The sequence below is a fragment of the Candida jiufengensis genome, assembly GCF_024610255.1.
Source record: "Candida jiufengensis strain CBS 10846 chromosome Unknown scaffold7, whole genome shotgun sequence".
Taxonomy (NCBI): domain Eukaryota; kingdom Fungi; phylum Ascomycota; class Pichiomycetes; order Serinales; family Debaryomycetaceae; genus Lodderomyces; species Lodderomyces jiufengensis.
This window is the reverse complement of record NW_026261556.1, coordinates 1,017,275-1,038,339: the sequence shown is the minus strand read 5'-3', so window position 1 is coordinate 1,038,339 and position 21,065 is coordinate 1,017,275. Positions and strand designations below refer to the sequence as shown.

At 24.8% G+C, this 21,065-nt stretch overlaps 6 protein-coding genes across 6 annotated transcripts; 2 read left to right on the top strand and 4 right to left on the bottom strand. All coding sequences in view use genetic code 12, as the record gives it.

The window, feature by feature from the left end:
- Window positions 1–115: 115 nt before the first annotated feature.
- Window positions 116–3,982, bottom strand: CST20 (mitogen-activated protein kinase kinase kinase kinase; the record flags this gene model as incomplete). Its single annotated transcript, XM_051761382.1, has 1 exon — window positions 116–3,982. The coding sequence occupies one exon, from the start codon at window positions 3,980–3,982 to the stop codon at window positions 116–118; it is 3,867 nt and encodes a 1,288-aa protein (XP_051622269.1).
- Window positions 3,983–5,699: 1,717 nt separating this feature from the next.
- On the bottom strand, window positions 5,700–8,393 carry KGF54_001054 (uncharacterized protein; the record flags this gene model as incomplete). The annotated part of the gene is made up of 1 exon (XM_051761381.1): window positions 5,700–8,393. The coding sequence occupies one exon, from the start codon at window positions 8,391–8,393 to the stop codon at window positions 5,700–5,702; it is 2,694 nt and encodes an 897-aa protein (XP_051622268.1).
- A 1,472-nt stretch (window positions 8,394–9,865) lies between these two features.
- On the top strand, window positions 9,866–11,962 carry KGF54_001053 (uncharacterized protein; the record flags this gene model as incomplete). Its single annotated transcript, XM_051761380.1, has 1 exon — window positions 9,866–11,962. One exon carries the CDS (start codon window positions 9,866–9,868, stop codon window positions 11,960–11,962), a length of 2,097 nt encoding a protein of 698 aa, XP_051622267.1.
- Window positions 11,963–12,221: 259 nt separating this feature from the next.
- MID1 (Mid1p) lies at window positions 12,222–13,847 on the top strand (the record flags this gene model as incomplete). Its single annotated transcript, XM_051761379.1, has 1 exon — window positions 12,222–13,847. The coding sequence occupies one exon, from the start codon at window positions 12,222–12,224 to the stop codon at window positions 13,845–13,847; it is 1,626 nt and encodes a 541-aa protein (XP_051622266.1).
- Window positions 13,848–13,904: 57 nt separating this feature from the next.
- On the bottom strand, window positions 13,905–14,968 carry RFC3 (replication factor C subunit 3; the record flags this gene model as incomplete). Its single annotated transcript, XM_051761378.1, has 2 exons — window positions 13,905–14,874; window positions 14,937–14,968. 2 exons carry the CDS (start codon window positions 14,966–14,968, stop codon window positions 13,905–13,907), a joined length of 1,002 nt encoding a protein of 333 aa, XP_051622265.1.
- Window positions 14,969–15,422: 454 nt separating this feature from the next.
- KGF54_001050 (uncharacterized protein) lies at window positions 15,423–18,188 on the bottom strand (the record flags this gene model as incomplete). Its single annotated transcript, XM_051761377.1, has 1 exon — window positions 15,423–18,188. One exon carries the CDS (start codon window positions 18,186–18,188, stop codon window positions 15,423–15,425), a length of 2,766 nt encoding a protein of 921 aa, XP_051622264.1.
- Window positions 18,189–21,065: the final 2,877 nt, after the last annotated feature.

Here is a 21,065-nt window from a genome sequence, read left to right as displayed (position 1 = left end):
TTTGTGTAAATTCCAACTTTTGTTTCATGATTTTTTTTGGAAAATAATTTAAGAACTATTGGAACAATTTGTAATAATACAATTAAAGTAAAAACTATAAAATTTATATAAAATATTAACCATCTTTTGATACGTTGATTAATTTGACAAGTGGTGCCAAAGTCTCAACTTCATCAGCTTCTAAAATAAACTTATCATTTAAAAGTTGATCTGAACTACCTCTTTTATTAAAATCAACTTGTAAACACCAACTTAAAAATTTCCTAATATCATAACTTAAAGCTTCTGGTTCTTTCAATGATGGAGTACCATTAGTTGCAATAAGATATAAAGCTCTTAAAGGAGTTTCATTTAAATATGGTGGTTCACCTTCAATCATTTCAATCATCATTATACCTAAAGACCAAATATCAACTTTTGGACCATATTCTTTTCTTGAAACAACTTCAGGAGCCATCCAATATGGTGTACCAACCATTGTTGTTCTTTTTAAATTTATATCATTAATTTGAGCACAAAATCCAAAATCTGTCATTTTTATATTACCATTTATATCTAACAAAATATTATCTGATTTAATATCTCTATGAATAACTCCCTTTGAATGTAAAAATTTTAAACCTTTTAAAGTTTCTCTACAAACTGCACCAATTTGTCCCTCCGTCATAACACTATGTGTAACAATTTCTGTTAATGAACCACCTTCCATATATTCCATAATAACCCATAAATCACCTTTTAATAAATAAGAATCAATAAAATTTACAATATTTGGATGTTTTGAACCTTTCATTACCAAAATTTCATTAATAATTAATTCCTTTTTAGGTTGTTGTTCAAGATTCATTTGTTTTATGGCAACTGTTTTATGCTTATTTGAAACTTCATGAGCTATAAATACACCACCCGATGCACCTTGACCGATTTTAATCAAATCACCATATATTTCATTTGGATCACCTTGAGTACATATACTTTGCAATTTTGCAATAATTTGTTGATTTTTTCGTTTCTTTTCTTCTCTTTTCTTTTGAGCTATTAATGCTGCTTGTTTTGCATCTCTTACTGGCCCCCCTGATGAAGTCTTTTTGGTTGACGGTATTGGAATTGGTGGTTGTTGAGCAGAAGATGCATTTTGTTGTTGTTCTTGTTGTTCTTTTAATTGTTGTTGCTCTAGTTTTCTAGCTTGTTGTTGTCTCTGGATTTTTTCTAATTCTCTTGCCTTTTGTTCTCTTAATCTTTGTTGAGCTTCTTGATATTTGTTATGTTGAACTTCTTGAACATTTGATGAAGAAGTCACATCAGCTAATGCTTGTTGAGGAGAACTGTTTGATAAATCTTGATGTTTTGGAATTGGTGGTGGAGGTGGTGCTCTATGAGAAGTAAAATCTTTTTGAAATCTTTGTTTTGGTAATACATTATTGTCTTGATTTTGATCTTCAAATTTAGCAGATGGAGCAACAGGTGCAGTAGTTGGACCTGAAGTGTCTGGTTTAATTTGATTTGATAATGATGCAGAATGAGATTTAGATTTTGGAATATTTGAAGGTATTGGAGGTGGTGGTGGAGGTGCTATATTTGTAAATTGATTATCATTATTTTTACCAAATCTCATTGACTTTATTGATTTTGAAGATAATGAACGAGTTTTAAATTTATTTGGTGATTTTTCACTTGAATTATCAGGCAGATGTTTTTGTGAAGTTGTACCTTTATGAGATGACGGTGTTCTATTGACATTGTTGGATGAAGCTGGAGTTGAAGGTGGTTTTGGAGCTGGCCTACTTGGTATGAATTGATGCTCTTGAGTGGAACCAGGAGTTTTAGGTACTTGTTGAATATTGTTATTCAGTTTATCATTTTGTAGTTGTGGTTGTTGTTGTGAGGTTGGTGGTGGTGGAGGTGCTCTACTTGGAGGAGCATCTGTTTGTTGTTTTTCAAAATACGATGTTGGTGGAGTTTGTTGTGAAGAAGTAGAACCACCAGGAGTTGGAGGTGGAGTATCACTTCCTAGCCAACTTGAATTACTTTTATTCTTATTATCAAATTGAAACTTCTTAAAAGCATGATCATCAGGATTTTCATTTGTATCTTGATAAAATGCAACTATATCCATAACAGCTTGAGGATGTTGTTGTTGTTCTCTCTTTGATATACCACTTGCTGCCAATAATCTTTCCCATTCAACTGGTAAACCCGTATAAGAACCATTATCATCAACTCCAACATGAGCAACATGTTTTGCATTGAATGGTGTACTGATTTTCATATTTAATTCTGGTGATTGCGATCCTGAAGGTTGTGATTTATGTTTACTATTAAACATTGACAGGAAAACTTCTCTCACTTTACTACCACTTTTTCTCTTTTTACCATTTTTTGGGGAATTATTTGAATGATTTAATCCAATGGATAAATTATCTCTAGGTGATGAAGTATTTATAGTACTTTGTGAATGATTATTAATTGAAGAAGTTGAAGGGGAGTTGTTACTCAGATGAAATTTATTAATTTGTTGTGGTAATGGAGTAACTGCTGCTGTTTGATTATGAGCTCCCAAATGTGTTTGTGTATCATTAGGTGTAGTTGCACTTCTTGGAGTTCTTACAACAGTTGAAGTAGATGAAACATTTCTATTCGGTGTTGGTCTTTCCTCTTCACCTTCTTCTGGATCTATAGAAGGAGTTTGGTAATATTGTTGTTTTGGAGTTTCAATTGGTTTTTTTATTTGAGTTTGAGTTTGTTGTTGTAGTTGTTGTTGTTGTTGTTGAGGTGGCGGTTGTAATGGTTGTTCATCAATATTTTCATCTTCAATAGTAGGTATTTTTTCCAATAAATCATTTTTCAAAGGATTTTGTGAATCAGTATTTGTTGAAGAAATATCATCAATTTCATTTTTAGTTAAATAATTATCAATATCCATTGGTGATTGAGTTGAAATATTATTATGAATTGGTTTACCAGGATCTAAAGTTGATTTAAAATTTGAAATTTGTGAAAATCTAGTTGAATTTGGATTTGAAGGTATATGATGATTTTGATGAAAAATACTACTTGAAGTAGTCAGTTGACGTGATTGTAATTCATCATAATTAGTATCAATGTTTGAAGTAGACAGAAAAGCTGAATGACTATGGGAAGTTGTATCTAAATTATCATTTTGAGTTTCAGTATGTTGATCTTGTTGTTGTTGCGGTTGTTGCTCATGATCTTTTATATAAGTTTCTTGCAGATTTATGGTATTATCTTTATTTTCATTAATATTTTTTATATCTTCTTCTAATATAACAGGTGGTGAATCATTAATATGGCTATTTTGCAATTGATCATTTGATGAAATATGAGAAGGACTTTCAAAAGTTCCAGGACTAAAAGAATCTTTACTTTCATTTTTATTTATAGTTTGTCTTAATTGATTATATTGTTCTTCTTCATCACCAGAATGTAATGCATTAACATTAAAAGTACCAGGCATACGAGGTGGCATTCCTTGTATTATTTTATCCACATCATTTACTGAAACTTCAGCTTTCTCCTCAGGTTTATAGTTGTTTATTTTTTCTTCTTCTTCAACTTTTTTTCCAATGTTTTCATTTATATCTGAATTTATAGATTTATCATGGTATCCATTTTGATCATATTTTTCATTAGTTTTATTATCATTATTGTTATTATTATTTGAAAATTGTGAAATTTTATCTTGCATTGGTGATCCTAAACTTAATGAAGAATTATTATTTTCATTTGATGATATTATATTAGTTTCAGGTGGTTGTAAATTTAATTTATTTATATTTGATTCAATTTTTGATATGGAAGATGATTTAATATTAGATATCCCACTATGATTATTAAGATCATTATTATCTGAATTATTTATTGATGGTTGTAATTGACTTATCTTTATGTTGTTATCATCAATATTATTATTATTTATATTATCTAAATTATGTAGATTATAATTTTCATCCCCACTACTCATTATTTTAGTATTGATGAATTGTATAAATAATGAATGAAGTTACTTAAAGTTGTAATTTATATAATATTAATTGAATGAAAGATAAGGAATGAAATTAATGTATTTGAGTTTGTAATGAAACAAATGTTTAAGATTATTATTGATATATAAAAAATTATTAAATTAATTAACCTCGACGTGTGGTTAAATTTATTTTTATTTTATTTATTTTAATTTTGTATTTTTTTCACGTAAATTTAAATTAATATATTAATATTATTAATAGAGTGTATCAAAATCAATTATTAAAACTACAATAATAATATATAGATAGATTTTACAATAAAATGATTTTGTTCAAAGTAGAATAATATTTAAAAGGAAGATTAAATAGAGTTAATAATAATATATTACATTGAATGTTGAAACGAAATTAACTCTACTAGACTATTAATCAATATATAACTTATTTTGTTGAATTGAAAAAAAAAGATTTTTAATATATTATTGATAATCAAATTTTATTAAACTTGAATATTCAATATAATAACTCTCTAAATTAGAGATTTTTGTTGTTGAATATTATTTATCTATTATATTTGATATATCATTATAGTATATAAATATATTAAATTATCTACGTATATGATAAATACAATATTATATAGATATGTTATGATAAATAATAATGTTTTGATTTTTAATTATGATATATATAATAAGTTTTACTTCTTAAAAATCAAAAATCAAATGCTTTTTTAAAAGAGTTTTAGTTATTGTATATTATTAAATTTATATAATTAATACATTAGAATCTAATATATTTGTCATGTCTAAATATGAATATGACAATTGATTATCCAATCTTGATAATTTTTACAATTTTATCATAAGAATTTTTCAATTTAAAAAATAAAAAAAATAAAAAATTAAAAAAGAGATTAAAAATAATAAAACATTTATTTATTTGATTGATCCTTGTTTTATTTTGATTAGTTTATTAACCATTTTTTCATGATCGAATATGAAATACATTGAAATTAATGCTACTACAAAGTAATACATTAATATTCAAAATTTTAAAAATAGTTCATTTTACAATTATTTAATTGAATTGACGAAAAATATATCAATTAATATATATACATGTTATCTATCACTATCAAATATCGTCAAATTTTTATAACAAATTGAAAACATCCAAACACACATACTACAAAAATTGTATTTTGTAAACCCGTACACTACATATTTTAATAAAACACAAAAAATAAATAGTAGATTTAAATTAAATTAAATTACTATTATTAGTAAATGTATAATGTATTATTATTTAATCTTTTATAATTATTAATTAGGTACGGCTCTATTTTAAGTAACTGATAGGGTCTCAAGATTAAAAGTGAAATCTAGGGAAACATATAAGCGAAATATGTCCCATTCTTTCTTTTGAATTTTGCTCAACAATATCTGACAAAAACCGATGCATTGTTATTGTCAATAAATTAAAAAATACCGTTATCATTCAGATCTTTATAATATTGTAAATCTTTTTAATTTAATATTAATATTATTATGTTTAAGATTCGTATATTTTAATATACAGGTTTCGTACCTCAATATAAAAAAAATGAATTTTACAACCAATATCAAATTTAAATTATGTTCATATTACATGTGAATAAAATTTATTATTATTATTATTTATATTATTATATATATATATATATCCTTCTACCTATACTATAACTCTTTTACCTTTAACAATAAATCTACCAACACCTTCATCATATATATATTTATTTTTAATTAAATAATCTTTAACATATTTACGTATAATTGATATACCATTAATTGAATGAATGCCTCTACCTGTAATTAAACATATTTCATCAACAAATTGAACCAAATTACCAAATTTATTTAATTTCCCATCTTGAATTCTTAATTGTATTTCTTGATTCCACCAATGATTTAATACTAATTTAGTTAATTTTATTGCATCAATTAATTTAAAATCATGTAAATCTAATTGTGAATTATTTAAATATTGATTCCATCTTTGATTTTCCATTGATGTTGTTAATATTGTTGATTTAGAGTTGTTATTGTTATTGTTATTGGTATTGTTGTTCGTAGTGTTTGTTTTACGTTTTGATTGATATTTTTCAAATTTTTGATTTAATAATAAATAAGAATCAGTTTGTTGTTTTGGAGCAAATTTAATTTGTGGGACTATTGAAGAATTACCTAAATTTAATTTATTAAAATTTGAAGCTAATGTAGCTGGTTTATTATCATTTAATTCAAAAGCTAATTCAATAACTTTATCACAATTTCCTTGAAAAAATTCTAAAGCTTTCATTAAGAAAGATTTTTGTAATATTTGTAATTGTTGATTATTTGTATATAAATGCCATAATTCTGTACTTTCTGGTGACATGGGATTATATTTATAATTTGAATTTACTATTTTAATTTCTTCTTTTATCCGTTGATTATTTCTAGAAGAGGATCCACCTCTTTGAACTCTACTTCCACCATTTTGTTTACCTCTTATTGTTATTAATTTTCTTATTTTAGGTTTACAATTCATTATAATACCTGTTAATGCATCATAATATATACCTTGAGCTTTTCTAACGTAATGTATAATATCTTCATCATCGATAAAAAATTTGCCCAGTGTATTACTTCCATTGTTATTGAGCTCTGTTGACTTATTTATATCTAAAAAAGTTTTTATACGATGTACCATCGTTGATAATTGAAACCATTCATTTCTTTCATTAGATGAATTATTTGATTTAGTAACTTTTGAATATATGGAAGGATTTGGATTATTTAATAAAGATATTGAAGTTTCATTAATATCACCTTTATTTTCTTTTAATACATAATCAATAATTTTTAAATCAATTTGTGGGAACATTTCAAGTAATGTATAAACATCATTAGAATAAGTAGGACCATTAATGACAGAAGCTGAAGAAGATTCAACAATGACTGCTTGTTCTTGTTCAATTAATTCATTTGATTCAGTTTCATTAAATAATTCTTCAATTAACACTTCAACTTCATCTGCTAGTTTTAATCTTATTTTAATTTCTGTTTTGGGAAATGTTGGGAATAGGTCAGTTAATGTTTCAACTAGATCTAAAAAGTTTTGGTCTTTATCTAATTCATCATAAACAAATTGTGAATATTCTTGTTCCGATAGACTTTTCAAATTATCATTATCAATATCATTAGTCGTATCTTCTATAGATAATGAGGACTCATCATTCTCATTAATTCCATTATTTAGTTGATCAAAAATATTTTCAGATGAAATTGTCCTTTCATCATTTTCTAGTTCTAGTTCATCTTCACTTAATTCAGTATTTGACTTGGTTTGGTTATTAATTAGTGCTTTCTCATAATCATCATCAGAAGAAGACTCAGGTTCCTCAATTGGTATGAACAACGGAAACAACAATTTCTTAAATCCAGGTTTGATTTGATTCTCTTCTTCAGGCAGTCCTGATCTTTTATTTTTATTTTCTTCTTCTTCACTATCATCACTACTACTTGCCCTATTTTTCTTCTTTTTCTTTTTCTTCTTATTCTTTTTGGATAATAAACCTTCTGTATTTTTTGAAGTAGACACATTGTTTAATGAATTATTATTAGTTTGTTTAATTGAATTATTTTTTTCATTATCTTTTAAAACTTCAATTGAATTTGAACTACCACCATTTAAATTATTTGTAAACTCTATTAAATTTTCATGAATATTTTTAACTTCATGATTTATAATAGTTTTATATAATGAATCAGCATTTTTCCAATTTAAATATAAACATAATGCAATAATTAATAATCCTTCATCAAATCTACACATTTGTACCATTCTTTTAAAAATAACAGGTGGGAAATTTTTATAATGATAAAATTCAGAATTTATAATTAAATGTTCAGCTTCAAATTCCATATGCTTGAGATATATATGTAATATTTCATGAGGAGAATTTGTATGTAATAAATTAAGAATTTCATAAATCGGAATATCTAATATTGAACTTAAATAACATACAATTGAATCATTTATTGAAAAATTTTCAATTCCTCTTTTAATAATTTTAGACATTTCTAAATTAATTAAAGTTGATTTTAAACTTAAGAACATTTCTCTATTTGATATTAAACAATATTTTGGTAATTTTATAAATCCAATACAATTTGGATCTCTATTATAATAATATTTTGAATATATATATGGAAATTTATTAATCAATTCTTTTGGGTTGAGTAACGATTCATATTGTAATCTTGGATTTGAAATAATTTGTAATTTATAATTCAGTTGTTTCTTTTTTGATTTATTAATGGTTATTGGTGGTGGTAAAGTTTTAGCATTATCAAGTATAAAATCATAATCAATAGTTGTCATTTAGATGTATTTTGGTGAGTTGAAAAATGAAGTGGTTGTAAAAATATTTTTAATTAATCTATGAATGAATTGATGTTGTTAATATTAGTATGTGTTGTTAAATATAAAAAGTATATAAGAATGATTAATATAATATAATTGTTGATGAAACTTTAATTAATTTGTAGTTAGTTATTGTTAATAAATGAACAAGTTTATTAAATTAATATCAAATTTATATAAAGGAAATGTGAAACAAATTTAATATAATTATAAATTAGGATCGATCTAATATTAAAATTTTACTATTGAAAAAGTAAAGAGTGTTGAAGAAATTTATATTCAATTAATATATTACATAGTTTAAATTAAACCTCAAACTAATAGCTTTTACATAGACTATTTTTTCAAACACTTGATACTTTATAAATTTTAAATCTAAATCTGTTGAAGATATTTAATATATACTATTATACTATAATATAGAAGTAATACATTTTATAAATATACATTCCAATAGAGTAAAGTTTTCGTAAGTAATAATTAAACTTGATCGTAAAATTTAAGAGTATATTTCCTATTTCGGTTGTAATGCGGCTTTTCTATTAATATATTGTACAGTTAATGTTACAACAATTATTGAATCGGTTATATTTAAACTTATCTAATAATATAAAATAACTTAGAATTGAATTGAATTAAAATGAGACCAAGTAACTAAGATATATAATTTATCTATTTTATTTTCAATATAGAATTAGTAAGAACTATAAGTTAATTTATAAATTTTAATCATATTTCAAAAGTACATTTTTAATTCTAAATGTAACATACTAATTTATTCTTTTCATAAATGATGTATACAACTAAATTAATGATAAATTATATGTACATTACATATTAATTAATTTAAACTAAAATTAACTAATTAAATGATTTAAATTAATAAAGTAAAAGAAGAAACTTCTATATATTATTAAAATCATCGTGTGCTATTTAACTCTATTCAACTAACAATATTTCTAAACCCTTTTCTTAATTATAATATTTTAAAGTTTTTAATTTAAATCTATTTCAATATTTACTTTAAAAATTTAATAAAGTAAATAATTGAAATTTTAGTCTTTTATATTTTTAAACATTTAAAAATAACAATTGAATCAATTCAATAAATCAATTTTATAGATTGATCCAGTTTAATGTAAGAAGACTATTTCTAATATTATATTTCCGATACAAAGTTACTATTTTTGATTGATAGATAAAAAAAAAATAATTAAGCGACAAATAATATTAAATAATAATAAAAATAAAAGCAACAACTGTACTTCACTATATTAATTAATTAGTTAATTGAATTAATTGATTAACTTATTATTATTCTTATTATAATTATTTTATCAAGTTAAGATTGATCAACGATTTAAAATAGATTTCTACAATTATATTCTTAGAATCAATTTATATAATTCAAAGATTATTAAAACTTACATATGACAGAATCAATACCACAATTTAAAATACATCAACCTTCAAGACAATCATCATATAATCAAGAACCTTCAACAAATTTAAATAAATATCAATCATCACCAAATTTTGATAATTCAAATGAAATTAATTCTTATACACCAAATATACCAGAAATTCAAATAAATGAAACAAATAGAAGAAATTCAGATGAATTAAATCATAATAGGAATAATAATAATAATGAAGAAGCTGATAAATTATTAAATAAATTATTAAATAATCAATCTGATGATTATAGATTTATAAATTTTAAATCAAATAATTTAGAAGATTCAAATAAATTACATTATAAAAAACAAGTATCATTTGATGATATGAATATATCATATGATGATGATGAAGAACCTGATTCTGATGATGATGTTGGTTGGGAAATTTATAGAATGAAACATGGTAAATCAAAACCATTACCAAGTTATTCAAGAGGTAGAGAATTATCACCTGGACCTTCAAGAATATCACCAATTAATTCACCAAGAAGAGGTTCACTGAATTATGAAGAATCTGAAAGATTAGATTATGCAGAATTAAAAAGATTTGAAAGACAATTAGTTCATTATCCAACTACTCCTATAAGTGTATTAAGAGCTTGTTCAATTACCAGAAGACATAAATTATATGAAAAATTATATAATGGTAAATTATTTCCCTTGGTGCCAGTATTACCTCATAGAGTTATATTGGTATATATAAGTGCAAGAATTCATACATGGGTTGCATTAGATTGGATATTGGGTAAATTCATTGAAAATGGTGATAAAATAATTATATGTGCAACTGTTGATCCAGCAATATTTGAAGATCGTAAAAAAAATAGAAGAAGAAAAAGTAGTGGTTCAAGATCAAGATCACCTTCATATTTTACTGATCCATTAGAAAGATATGCCAAAAGAGCAACTCCAGAAAATATTGTAACAATAGCAAAAGATTTAATTCATTATGTAATGCAAGTTATAAATCCAGATGTTATAGCAAGAGTTACAATAGAATTAGTAGCAGGTGATACTAAAGAAGTTTTAAAAGATATGTATAAATTATATGAACCAAATTTAGTATGTACTGGTACAAAACCAAATAAAAATGTTGGAGCTCCTTTAAGATCATGGAATTCCTCAAAATTAACTGATAGATTAGTTAAAAATTTTCCTTTACCAGTTATTGTTGTACCAGCAGTAAATATGTGTGATTTTGAAATTGATTTACAAAGTAAAATTAATAATGAAACAATTGAAAAAACAAAAACTTCTTTAGTTCATGATGATGATGAATATAATGAAAATGATGATACTGATAGTATAGCATCAAGTGAATCACTGACAAGTAGCACTTCTGCAACATCTTACAATTCATATGATGAAATTGCAAATTTATATCATAAATCTAAAGACGATATAAATAAAGAATTAATAAGATTAAATGGTCAACCTTTAAATGAAAATTATTTTTCAGATATAGCAAAAGCAATATCTGATAATTCCCTTAATCTTTGTACAGATATTATAAAAGTAGATCCAGAATTTATAGGTGATGGATCAAAATTAGCTCGTGCGATAACTGGTTCAAATTCATTTGGAGCAAGTCCATATAAAACAAAATCATTATTACAACCAGACAAACAAGAAGAACCTAAAAAGGAAACTCCTAAAGAGCATAAAATGTCATTTAAAGAAGTTAGTGAACAATTAAAATTGAATAAATTAAAATCAAATAACAATTCATTAGAAAATTCTCAATCTCCTCAACGTTCAAATGATAGTCCTGATCATTCATCTCCTCCACCACAAACTTTAAAATGGGGTGGACTAGAAAAACCTAATAAAAACAATAGTCAAGATTCACAACATTTAAACCCCAATCATAATAATAAAAATCATTTATATAAATGTTTAAGTGAAGATATAGATACAAAACATAGAAATGATAGTAAATCAAGTTTTGATAAATTAAAATTAGAACCAAGAAAATCTCAACCTGGTATGTCTGGTTATCCAAGAGGTGATGATGATAATAGTAGTGATAAGAAGAAAAAAAAGAAGAAATTTTGGAAATTATGGTAAAATTTATGAATATTTTAATTATATATGTATAAATTGTATAATTTAGAATATAAATTTGTGTATGAATTGTAAAAAGATTATAAAGTTGTCTCAGATTTCAAATAAATTTGTACCTTAGTAAAATCTCATGATGTAATTTATTGTATTTTAATTTTCTATTGTATGAGGGAAATTATTTTCAACTATCCATTTACAATTATAAACCAATACATTGATGGTTCCAACAATGCATGCATGAACGAAACGTGAATAAGATCAAATGAAATCAATATTAAGTTCAAACTTACCAATTCTACTACTTCTACTATACACCGTATTTGCCAATGAAATATCCAATTATCAATTCAATTTTTTATCACAAGAAGATTACATAATTCAACAACAAAATATAACAAATGAAGTACAACATTTTGATACAACCAAAAGAAAGACATCATCAGAAGGATTACAAGAATTCACACCCATAATAGATACAATTTTACAATCAGAAGTTAAATATTATTCATTTAGTGTAAATACTTCATCAGGTTTAGGAGAATTTTATGAATTATTAATTTTTTTATCAGGTAATATATGTACTCAACCAGATAATTTACCTGAAAATCAAACTAGTTTAGCAGTATATTATAGTTTTAATTCAACAATGTTTACAAATAATGAAGTTGGACAAATGAAATTATTTAAATATGGTTATTTTCAAGCATTGGCTGATTTACCAATTGATAAAACTACAAAATCTGCAACTCCAACATCAGTAATACCTAATCCACTTGATGATGAAAAAATCTTATATATTGCGGTAAGAGCTCCTCAAAATACAAATATTACTGCAAGTTGGACTTATCAAATTGGTGTATCACAAAATGATTTAGTATTTCAATGGGATGATAGAAGTTTTGGATCAATAGTTGATGCAGATGATAATACTGCTTTGATTGTAACTGATAATTTAACAGCTCATGCTAATGATTGGGAACAATTTAATGCTTCAAATTCTAAATATTTCTTATATATTTATTCTTTAGAATATAAAGATTATTTTGAAGGTATGAATAATTCTTGGTGTGCTGTTAGATCAGGTCCAGCTATAAGAGGACCACATAATGTTGAATCATCTTTTACTACTAGGAATGGTGGGTTACAACAACAATTTATGATTAGAAATCTTAATGAATCTACAAAATATATTGCTTATATAGTTGCAGATTATGGTGGGACAAATTTTGGTGGAGCTTTATATCATCCATTTGAATTTGAAACAATGTCTGGAACAGCTTGTGAATTAATTTATGATTTAGAATTTTGTAATAGAGTTGCTTATAGTGTACCTGCAATAGGTGATCCAGCATATAATGATGATAAAAATGCAACAAAATATATTTATGATAATTATGCTCAAAATTTATATGAAAATTTTACAAAAGCTTTACAACAAATTCCATGTGATACTGTACCTGAAGCAATATATTCAAATTTAAAAAGTTGTGAAGATTGTGCTGAAAGTTATAAAGATTGGTTATGTGCTGTATCTATACCTAGATGTAACACTAAAAATTCAACAGGATATAAATTAAGAAATTCATCAAATCAACGTAATCCCTTTATGAGAGATACAATTTCTCCAAATTCAGATTATTATGAAGTATTACCTTGTGTAAATGTATGTCATGCAATAGTAAAAGATTGTCCAGCTGATTTTGGGTTTTTATGCCCAACTAGAAATGAAAGTATTTCATTAAGTTATTATTGGGATTTAAATACAAGTGATCAATGGCCAAGTTGTAATTATGTTGGTAAAATGCCTAAACCAAAAAGTTGGGGATTAAAATTAATTGCAAATAATTGGTTAACGATATTTGTAGTTATTATTATACAAATCTTATAGAAATTAAAAATATTACAAATTAAAATTAATTACTTTTCTTTTATTTAGAATTTTTATTTATTTACCTTCATGTTCCATTGCTTGTTTTATAACAGCTATAATTGCACTACTTTGAATTTTATCATTACCACCTTTTGAAATTCCATATTCAATATCACTTAAACCTTTTAAATAATCAATTCTATTTTGAGTTTTTAAATCTAAATCATTTAAAATTTCAATAAACCCCGAGATTAAATCAATTAATGCTAAACCTTTTGTTATTTTATATTTATTTAATGTCATATAAGCAGTAGTCCAATCATCTTTTAATATAGAATTTAAACAAGAATCAATATCTTGAGGATGTGGAGCTCCAATACAATTATAAATCATATCAATATCTATTATTTCATTTGGTTCACATGCAGAATGACAAGCTTGTAAAACGTTTAAACTTCTTCTCATATCACCTTGTGATAATTTTAATAATGAATTTATTGCATCTTGAGTTATATTTATTTTTTCTTTAATTATAATATTATTAATTCTATTTCTTATTGATTCTTCATCTATTGGATGAAATCTAAATCTTGTACATCTTGAAATTAATGCAGGATTTAATTTATGAGAATAATTTGCTAATATACAAAATCTACAATTTTTTGTAAATTTTTCAATTATTCTTCTTAATGAATTTTGAGCTATTGATGTCATTGCATCAGCTTCATCTAATATAATTAATTTAAATTGTGGACTTGAAGAATTTGTAAAAATTTGTCTTGTTGATGCAAAATTTTTAATTTGATTACGTACAACATCAATTCCTCTATCATCTGATGCATTTAATTCTAATACCATATTTTTATAATTTGGTCCATATATTTCTTTTGCTAATGCTATTATCGTTGATGTTTTTCCTGTACCTGGTGGTCCATAAAATAATAAGTGGGGGATTCTACCAGTTTCATGGAATTTACGTATTGTTGTAACTATTTCTTGTTGACCATAAACTTCCTGTAAATTATCAGGACGATATTTTTCAACCCTACGATATAGTTAGTGTTTGTTGATTAAAACTTTGAAAATTGATTAATGTGACTTACATACCATGGTAAATTCTCTTTATTTTTATCCGACATGATTTGGGTTGGTTAGTCTTATTGAGTGATGATTATTGATGATTCATTTAATAGATCAAAATTCATATATGTTTCAAAAATCTGACGCGTACTTTTAAATTTTTGTACTGTCTTGGAATATTTTACTTTGTTACAAGATCATTTTTTGTGAGATCAATTTTTTAATGTAAAATTGGGAACTGAAATTGGAAATAACTTTCGATCATTCAAATCTAACTTCTTCAGTTGACCGAATATTCTATAAATTTAATAATGACATAGTGTCAAATATGTTTGAAAATTCGATGGCTGTTATAAAGGAAATGTGAAACACCCGCTTGGTAGCTATCGCTTCAATTATAAATTATTCGATCTCAGAAATGGAAGAGTCATGAACATTATTGAGTGATATTTACGTCGTTATTCAAACTATCATTAAAGTATACACAAATTTTTTTTTTAATTTTTTGCATTTTCATTCAACTTTTTCATCAACTTCATTTTTTAAAAATTCATTAAATGGATTATTACTAGAAGATGAACTATTAGAATTTGATAAATTAATATTATTTGAAATTGTCGTGGTAGTAGTTGGTTCCAAAATTGGTGATTTTGGTGGTGGTTTTCTTAATGTTTTGCTTCTTCCTATTGACGAATCTCCTTGAGAATGACTTGGTAATGAATCATCGAAATTATATGATTTCTCGTCCTCGTCGTTTTCTTGATTAGTGTTTAATGTTGTAGTATTTTGTACTGTTGATGTTGAACTTGGTTTTCTTTTTAAGCTTGTTGCATCTATCTTATTTAAGGAATTAAAAGATCTTGATGCTGCTAATTGTGAAGCTGTTATTGATAATGATGAAATTGATGAATTTGAGTTGTGAGTATTGGTGTTTGTAGAAATATTGGTATTATTATTCAAGAAATGATGTTCATTTTCTAAATATGCTGGAGGTAAATCAATATTTGAATCAATTGTATGATCAAATTTCGCAAAACTAAAAGATGGTGATTGAAGTCTAGATTGTGGAGGTGTAGTTGCAGTAGATAATCCAGTATTTGTTGTTGGTGGTGAACTACTTTGTAAAATTGGACTATTACCACCAGCACCAATTCCATTATTATTAAATTTATCATTAGTTTTCAAAATTGATGTTGATGCATTTGATGATTTTCTTGGTGGTCTTCTTTTTGAAATCATTTCTGGTGGATGATAATTTGATTGTTCTTTTGATTTTGTTGAATTTGTTGTTGATGTAGAGGCATTTGAATTTGATCTTTTTGGTAATGGTGGACCTGATGTAGTTGGAACTGATAAGGTAGGTTTTTCAGTAACTTGTTGTACATTTTCTTGATCGTGAAGAGGTGGTGGTGCATTCCTGTCCTCTTTGAAATACCATTTGCCAATTTTTTTGAACGTATTTGACATCACTGATGAGGTATTATTCGAGTCCTTAGTTGGTTGAGAAGCAGCTAAAGTTGAATTTTGGAAATCTTCGGTTGATGGTGATGATGATTTCTTTTTCATTTTTTTAGTTAAATCAGTAATATTTTTAGACAATTTTGCATATTTATTTTGATTGGCAGTGGGTGTCAAATTAGCTTTTGAGTCAATCATTTGATCAGTTATAGTACTTGTAGTGTCTGTTTCTATTATTGATTGTTGATCATCATTTCTTTCGTCACTTGCATCATCATTTTTCCATATACCTCCCCGATATAACTCATCTTTTGTATCAAAAAATACAATATCATCCCAATGTGGTAAAACCAAACTTTCTTTTATAGCTTCCTTAAATTTTTTCTCAATTGAACTTGTAATAAAACTATAATTTAACGATTTCGTACTTAAAATTGGTTCAATTTTAAAATTTAAAATTGGTTCAACTTCATAACAATACCAAAATCTATTACTTGGAGGTGGTTTCAACTTGATTAAAATTGGTCCTTCCAACTTGACTAGTGTAATTTTTAAAACCAAATCAACTTCTTTTGTTAATTTTGTACCAAATGACAAATCTAATTTTGTTGCTATTGTTACTGATAATCCTCCATTATATGATACATTACCATTTACAACTAAAGTTCCATCAGGATTAATTTCTTTTAAATTCGGATATGTGAAAAATGGTGCAGAACTTCCTGGTTGTATATCTGTAATTTGAAATTCTTCAAAAAATCCTGGTTTTTTGATCTTATCCAATTTTTTACTTAATTTAGTGTATATATAATTTTCAAAAAATTGAGTATCTTTTATTGCTAAAAACCATCTACCAATTAATGCATTCATCCACTTCGTTTGTAAATGACCTTCTGAACTATATAATGCTTGAATTAAATTTATCATTTCTTTAGTTGAAAAATGTAATGTATTTGCAAATTTATTAGGACTTAAATTCGATGGAATTGCAATGTTATTATTAGGTGAGTCTGATTTTGTACTTCTGATTAATGAAAAATACCAATCTTCTTTATCTGATACATAATCACAATAGATGAAAAAGCTTCCTGCTAAATTTGAATCAGAATTACCTGCATTGGTATTTAATTTTTTGGTATTGATCAAAGCAATTGCTGTATATTTTGTAAACAATTGTGCATCAGTTAAATCTCTTGGCCAGATACTGACAAAATAACTACTCAATACAATTACATGTTTAACATCTTTTAATGTTTGATCTTTATACAAAAATAAATTCCCATGTTTCAAAACTGCAAAATATCTATGCTTTTTCAATGATTGTCTCATAGCTTGAGTAGATTGTTGAGTTGGTTGTTTTTGAGGTTGGGGTGTTGGAGTTGATGAAGTTTGAGTAATTGATGGTTGAATTGAATGAATTGAAGCTGCATCATCTTTCAAATCATCATCTTCTGTTGTAGGGTTATTTAATAATTCTTGTTCTCTTTGTTGTTGTTCTTTATTCACTAATTTAAATAATGATGAATATGCAGATTTATTTTCTGGTAAATCAGTAATTGGAGTTGTATTTCGATTAATTTCATCAGTACTTTCAATATATTCATTTGTAACAAATATCCAACCATTTTTAAAACTTTCTAATCCGGATTGATGTTTTTCTTCAAGTTCTCCAGCTTTTAAATCATCACTATTTAAAGTATTTAAATCATGATCTTCTTCATCTTTAACATCTTTTAATACATAATTGAATATGAGTAATATTATAAGAAAAGGACTAATTAATCCCAATAAATATATGAAAAGAAAAGAAAAGAAACCCATTATTGCATTTTAATAAGTTCTTATTCTCTAATTTGATGAAAGTTATTGATGAATTGATAATAAATGAATTTTAATTGACCGGTTGTAATTTAAAGTGTTGCTAAAAGTTACTCCGTCATTTGTGATCTTTTTTTTTTATGGTTGTCTAAAAATATAATTTTTGATTTTGCGATATAAATCGAAATTAATTTTATTAAGTGCTTAATTTTAAATTTCTTATTTGATATTTAATTTACGAGATTTTATTTTTTATTTGTTATTTATTCATCTGTTTTGTAATTATTATTAATAAATGAGGATATATCATCAACGTCAATGTTCAAAATCAATAAAATCATAATGTTTTGTGAACCAAATAACTGTATATTTGTCATCCGTACCATTTTCAAATGTTCCAGTATTACTTCTTTTTCTTTTTGATTTATGGTTTTAGTTTGTTGATGTGCTTATTTCTTATTCTTCAGACACCAGTATTGTGTACTTTGTTATGTTCTTTTGATGCGATAAAATTTTCATTTCACAGAATTCTCATCTCACAGGACACAACTCAGAGTGAGATTGACAATTATTTGTTATATAAAAGATTCAAAGCATTCTTGAATAATATAATATAGTCAAGAAACAAATAGAGCGGTGGTTACCAAAATAGCGCACGCAAATAAGTTCCGCTTTAAATTTGTAAAAAATTAATCAATCATTACTAATAGAAAATCAAGTGATAATTAAGCTATATTTCTTAACTGTATATCCTAGTGTAAAACTTATGTAATTAAAAGAAAAATAAAAAATTATCAAGAAGTTTAAAAACGAATAAAAGTTATTTTGAAAACTCCAGTGGTTTTTGAAAAATTTACCGGGATAATACCTAAGCTAAATAAATCTATGAATTATCCAATTGTTGAAGTGTGAAATTCTACAAAAGTTGAATTCAGAATTCCGAGAGTTTAATTTAAAAGGAATTATTCATATTTCATAAAAGCAGCTAAAATAACTTTTAAAATCGGTAGATTTACATGAAATATAATAAAATATTTTGTCAACTCGGTAATTATATTAATAAAAAATATAATAAATTACTATTTTGTAAAGATCGGTGTATTTAAACGAGTGAAAATTCTTTAAGCGAATTCTGTAAATAAAATAGCCAGGTTAAGTATTTTTTTTAATCTGTTAAAATTACTGACTACTTAATGGAAATTGTAATAATAATACTCAAAGTCTTAATTCATGCATATGCCTCTAGCTATTACCTTACTTAACAAGATCTTTTTGGTCTAAAGTAAACAAAAATATTTATTATTATTTAGGAAATTAGAAACATTACAAAAAAAAAATTAACAGGAAATAATAAAAGAAAATACAAAAACTATTAAAAAATTAACAAAAACGATTAAACGGTAAAAGACGATACCAACTAAAGTGAAAGCAAAAACGTAAATTAATATCAAAAATAAATATAGTTTAGTGTAATCAAAAATTTAAAGTCTTTTGACAATTAACTTATTTTAGATTGGTTTAATTTTCAATAGTTTCAGTAATATTATTGATTTATTTTTAGATTTTTCACTTTTTAAATTAATTATTAAATTTTAGTGAATATTTTTTAATAAGTGAAAATTTTTTATTTTCATTTTCAATAAGTATCTCTGGTTAAGTAACTATGTGTTTCATTTGGAATTAGTTTACAAAGCACACACATATTCAGTGAATGAGGTAACAGTGATTTGTGATTTACTCAATATAGATTTTGAGTATCAAAGTGTCTCACAATTAGTTGCACCCCTTTAGTACAAAAAAAAAATTTTCACTTATTAAAACTTGTTTTCTTACAGTATGTAAATTGCCACTTAAATATTTTGCGTAACAAATACTTCAACTTATTCTATGCTTCAAGTTTCTATTTTATATTGTACAATTCAACCAAGATGATTCTATTAGCAAGATTTCTACATTTTATTTGCCCCTATATATCTTGAATAGTAAAAAGATTTTGCCTTCGTTCTAAAGGCTTCGTTTTCTTAATTTAGTCTAAAAATTTAATTACCCCCTTTCACTCCCTTTTTTTTTTCAAGAAATATATCAAAAATGCCGTTATAACATAAAAAATTTTTTTAAAGTAAATTAGCATAATTTATTTTGTGTTTTGTGTATGAGACAAAATTAGTAATTTTCTCAAATTCTCAGGGTAAATAGATTGTAAGTTACAAAGAAAAGTTGGTACTTAATATTGTATTATTACATAAGCTATTGATGCTATTGGTCTGTTAATTGGTCTGTTAAATTAATTTTGATATTTAAAAGCTAAAGGCAAACACTAATTACTGAACTATACCAAAATGTCTATGTAATACGTATATTTAAATTAAGGTTATGAATATAAACTTTAACTTATGGAATATTAATAAAAATTTTCACTTTGTAGTACTTCACAACAAACGTAATAATAACTTTATTATAATGAAATTAACTAATTAAATTAATTCTATAAGTAATAATAATTCTATAGTAATAATTAAATATTATAGTCTAATAAAAATTATAAATTACAATTAAATAAATTAAACTTTTAGATTTTGTGTCAATGTAAAAATTTTTCAACTTTGAAATTAATTTTTATGCAGATCGTGTTATATTTTTTATATTGACTATCAAATTTGTACTACTTAAAAATTTGTTTTGTGTATTAAAAAAATTATTTGTGTAATAAAAAAATTTTTCAATTATAATTTAAATTTTTTTATAAATCTTACTTCATTACTTTTTCAAAAGACCCGAAATATGGAGACGAAATATAAAGTAAACACCTACAAGTTCATTTGTATATATTTTAAAACAATTGTAATTTTGTAATCTTAATCTATATAAAAGTATACTATT